General features: G+C 40.0%; 1 protein-coding gene across 3 annotated transcripts in view; it reads left to right on the top strand.

Moving 5' to 3' along the window:
• Positions 1–5,177, top strand: part of LRRC1 (leucine rich repeat containing 1) — a 130,294-nt gene that overhangs the window by 78,655 nt on the left and 46,462 nt on the right. For all 3 annotated transcript variants that reach the window (XM_017872884.1, XM_017872892.1, XM_017872902.1), the window contains exon 3: positions 4,669–4,747. In XM_017872884.1, the coding sequence (XP_017728373.1) occupies positions 4,669–4,747 (79 nt within the window). The remainder of the gene's footprint in view (positions 1–4,668; positions 4,748–5,177) is intronic.

Genomic DNA, 5,177 nt, shown 5'->3' with positions numbered 1-5,177 from the left:
ATATATATATATATATGTATATATATAACAAACACTATGGTCCTACTTTCACAAATAAGCTATTATATTTATGCTATTACTTTCATAAATAAGCGATTATATTTATATAAACTAGGACCATAATGTTTGTTTTTCACTACCTCATTTGACCATGCAAGGCAGAAAATAGTGTGAGGAAAATGTCAGCATAGATCCAGATGTTTTATGCTTTTAAATTTGAACTAAAATCTTTCATGGAGCATCTGATTCCTGTGAGGCTGTTGGAGTGAGACATCCATTTTCCCTTTAATTCTCCCTTTTCCCTGCCACCCACAATTTAGAAATATTAAGTATGTTTTGGCTCAGATTGCATTAGTCAGACTGGTGGAAGAAACAGCAAGAACCAGGAGAAATCTTTCTATTTTAGCCCTTCTCAATGTTAATATGTCCAAAATAAATGAATTTTTGAAGTTAAATGCTACAGACTAACCTTTTAAAGGCCCAAAAGCTATAATCTCAAGTTTTGTATCAAGAAAGGAATTTAAAATAACAACTTTGGTCATTTAAAATCACAATATTTAAAGGCCAGTAAATATGGGGAAAATATTCAGCTGCATTAGTAATAAAAGAATATAAAATAAAATGTTGCCATACTATTTTAGCAATACAATTGGCATTTTTTTTTAATGTAACAGAAAGAAAAGAGGAGGAGAGATGTTGAATAGGGCATCTCGTACAGGCTGATGAAAGTATAAGTAGGCATAAGTTGCTCCTCGCAAAAGCAATTTAACAATATTTTTCAAGCGCTGTAGAGATGTTAATGCCTTTGACACAGTAATTCTACTTCTGGGAACATAGCCTAAGGAAATAATCAGGAATGCACATAAATATAACATCAGGAACTTTGAAACAACCCAAATGCCCAACAGTGGAGGATTGATTAAAAGAAGTATGAAAATATATACAATGTGCTTTTCTGCCATTAAGAACAGCAAACTACTTGGAAAAACGATAGGAGAAAAAAGCTTGTAAAGTAATGTGAAGTGCAAAAAACAAATTATCATAAACTTAGTATTGTGAAATATAATCTGTTTATACACATATTCTGTGTGTGTGTATATGTGTGTACACACGTGTGTGTGTGATAAGTTAAAAAAAAATCACAATAAAAGATTACCTCTAGGTGATGAGAGTGTTGGTGGTGTTTATTTTCTTCTTTGTGTATTTTCCAAATACTTATGTTTATAATCAGAAAAAAATTCATAATTTAAAAGTATATTACTTTAGAATACCTGGTACTGATACCACCACATGAAAACATAAGGAAAAAAAAGTCTAATGGTAATTACAACAGAATGCCATCAGTGCTTTTGATAGAGTGGTGGGACTTGGTGGTGGTAGTAGTGGTTTATTTTATTTTATTATTTAATTGATCTGTTAAATAATTGTACATATGTATGGGTACATAGTGATGCTTTGATACATATAGTGTATTGTGATCAGACCAGGGTAATTAACATACTCGTCTAAAGCATTTATCATTTCTTCGTGTTAGGAACTTTCAATATCCTCCTTTCACCCATTTGAAACTATATATTATTGTTAACTGTAGTCATCTTATAGTGCTGTACAACAGCAGTTCTCAACTTTTTTGGCACCACGGACTGGTTTTGTGGAAGACAGGTGTATTAGTCCATTTTTACACTGCTGATAAAGACATATCTGAGACTGGGCAATTTAAAACAGAAAGAGGTTTAATTTGACTCACAGTTCCATCTGACTAGGGAGGCCTCACAATCATGGTAAAAGACAAGGAGGAGCAAGTCACATCTTATGTGGATGGTGGCAGACAAAGAGAGCTTGTGCAGGGAAACTACCCCTTATAATAACTATCAGATCTTGTGAGACTTACTCACTGTCATGAGAACAGCTCGGAACGACCTTCCTCCATAATTCAGTTACCTCCTACCGGATCCCTGCCACAACACATGGGAATTCAAGATGAGATTTGGGAGGGGACATAGCCAAACCATATCATTCTGCCTCTGGCCCCTCCCAAATCTCATGTCCTCCCATTTCAAAACCAGTCATGCCTTCCCAACAGTCCCCTAAACTCTTAACTCATTTCAGCATTAACTCAAAAGTCCACAGTCCAAATCTCATCCAAGACAAGGCAAGTCCTTTCCATCTATGAGCCTGTAAAATCAAAAGCAAATTAGTTACTTCCTAGATACAATGGGAGTACAGGCATTGAATAAATACATCCATTCCAAATGGGAGACATTAACCAAAACAAAGGAGCTACAGGCCCCATACAAGTCCGAAATCCAGCAGGGCAGTCAAATCTTAAAGCTCCAAAATGATCTCCTTTGACTCCGTGTCTCACATCCAGGTCATGCTGATGCAAGAGGTGTGTTCCCATGGTCTTGGACAGCTTTGCCCCTGTGGCTTTGCAGGGTATAGCCCCTCACTTGGCTGCTTTCATGGGCTGGCCTTGACTGTCTGGTGGCTTGTCCAGGTGCATGGTGCAAGCTGTCGGTGGATCTACCATTCTGGGGTCTGGAGAATGATGGCCCTCTTCTCGCAGTTCCAGTAGGCACTGCCCCAGGAGGGACTCTGTGTGGGGGCTCCAACCCCACATTTCCTTTCTGCACTGCCCTAGCAGAGGTTTCCCATGAGGGCCTTGGCCCTGCAGCAAACTTTTTTCTGGGCATCCAGGCATTTCCATACATCTTCTGAAATCTAGGCAGAGGTTCCCAGACCTCAATTCTTGACTTCTGTGCACCTGCAGGCTCAACACTACATGGAAGCTGCCAAGGTTTGGGGTTTCCACCCTCTGAAGCAACAGCCCAAGCTATACTTTGGCCCCTTTTGGTCAGAGCTAGAGTGGCTGGGATGCAGGGTACCAGGTCTCTAGACTGCACACAGCATGGGGACCCTGGACCAGGCCTAGGATACAATTTTCTCCTAGGCCTCTGGGCCTGTGATTGGAGGGGCTGCCATAAAGACCTTTGACATGCCCTGGAGACATTTTCATCATTGTCTTGGGGATTAACATTCAGCTTCTCCTTACTTATGCAAGTTTCTTCAGCCAACTTGAATTTCTCCTCAGAAAATGTTTTTTTTTTTTCTGTCACATTGTCAGCCTGTAAATTTCCCAAACTTTTATGCTCTGCTTCCCTTACAAACTGAATGCCTTTAACAGCACCCAAGTCAACTCTTGAATGTTTTGCTGCTTAGAAATTTATTCCACCAGATACCTAAATCATCTCTCTCAAATTCAAAGTTCCACAAATCTCTAGGGTGGGGCAAAATGCTGCCAGTCTCTTTGCTAAAACATAACAAGTCACCTTTGCTCCAGTTCCCAACAAGTTCCACATCTCCCACCTCTGCCTGGACTTGATTGTCCATATTGCTATCAGGCTTTTGGTCAAAGCCCTTCAACAAATCTCTAGGAAGTTCCAAACTTTCCCACATTTTCCTGTCTTCTAAGCCCTCCAGACAGCTCCAGCCTCCGCCTGTGAACCAGTTCCAAAGTCACTTCCACATTTTTGGGTATCTTTTCAGCAGCACCCCACTCTACTGGTACTAATTTAGTCTATTAGTCTGTTTTCATGCTGCTGATAAAGACATACCTGAGACTGGGCAATTTACAAAATAAAGAGATTTAATTGGACTTACAGTTCCATGTGGCTAGGGAGGCCTCACAATCATGGTGGAAGGCAAGGAGGAGCAAGTCACATCTTACGTTGATGACGGCAGGCAAAGAGAGCTTGTGCAGGAAAACTCCCCCTTATAATAACCATCAGATCTCATGAGACTTACTCACTATCATGAGAACAGCACGGCAAGGACCTGCCCCCATGATTCAATTACCTCCTACCGGGTCCCTCCCACAACACATGGGAATTCAAGATGAGATTTGGGTGGGGACACAACCAAATCATATGAGCAGTGTTTCCATAGACCAGTGTGGGAAATGGTTCTGGGACAAATCAAGCTCATTACATTTACTGTGCACTTTATTTCTATTATTATTACATTGTAATATATGATGAAATAATTATGCAACTCACCATAAGGTAGATTCAATGGGAGACCTGAGCTTGTTTTCCTGCAACTGGACAGTCCCATCTGGGGTTGATGGGAAACAGATCAGATCATCAGGCATTAGATTCTCATAAGGAGCACACAACCTAGATCCCTTGCATCGGCAGTTGACAATAGGGCTCATGCTCTTATGAGAATCTAATGTGGGCGCTGACCTGACAGGAAGTGGAGCTCAGGCAGTAATGCAAGTGATGGGGACTGGCTATAAATATGGATGAAGCTTCACTCACCTGCCCACCACTCACCTCCTGCTGTGCATCCCAGTTCCTCACAGATACTGGTTCGTAGCTCAGGGGTTGGGGATCCCTGCCATAGAACACTAGAACTTATTCCTCCTATAGCTATAATTTTGTTAGAGATTTGATGTTTTTAATGTTTTTCTTTAATGTGCTTCTGTTAAGAATATATCTTATCTTAGAAAAGCAAATATAAATGTATTAAAATACTTTATAAATCTAAGTCATGTTTGAATGGAGGTAGGCATTTCCAGCTGTTCTCTTGTGAGTGTGATCTATCTTGAGAATGATGAAAACTGTTAATAATGGTGGCAAATTATAGACATTTTCTCTACTCCTGCAGAGATTCCTGAAATTCCAGAAAGCATTTCATTCTGTAAAGCACTGCAGGTAGCTGACTTCAGCGGAAACCCACTGACTAGGTAAGCTTTCTGCTTAGTTTTCTACCGATAGTAGTAAGGATATCTTTTTTGAGAGCCAAGCAAAGAACACAGTCAGGTTAACCATCTTGGAGGTACCTAGATGGCTCACTATCTTTATCACAGATGGTTGACTTTCACAGATACTTCTTTATAAATAGCCCTGTACAATGAAAGGCACACTATTCTATTAGAATCCTCAAAGGATGTTGTAGGGATAAGGTGCAGCACAGCGAAGTGTACAAAACAGGAGGAGGAGTGCATTTCTGAAGCAATATGAAGAGTTGTAGTAGTTTATAAACCCCCATTGATCTGTCTTGTGGGATAAGGCAGGTTTCTAAACTCCCAGAGAGCTTACACCAGAGTTTTCCAAGGAGAAATCATATTACAGTTATTTTTTTGTAGTCCAGTAATGAAACATGTTTACTATCTT

The sequence above is a fragment of the Rhinopithecus bieti genome, unplaced genomic scaffold (assembly GCF_001698545.2).
Source record: "Rhinopithecus bieti isolate Rb0 unplaced genomic scaffold, ASM169854v2 scaffold_1304, whole genome shotgun sequence".
In the NCBI taxonomy this organism is placed as follows: Eukaryota; Metazoa; Chordata; class Mammalia; order Primates; family Cercopithecidae; genus Rhinopithecus; species Rhinopithecus bieti.
Note: the sequence above shows the minus strand (reverse complement) of the source record. Positions and strands in the feature narration are given on the sequence as shown.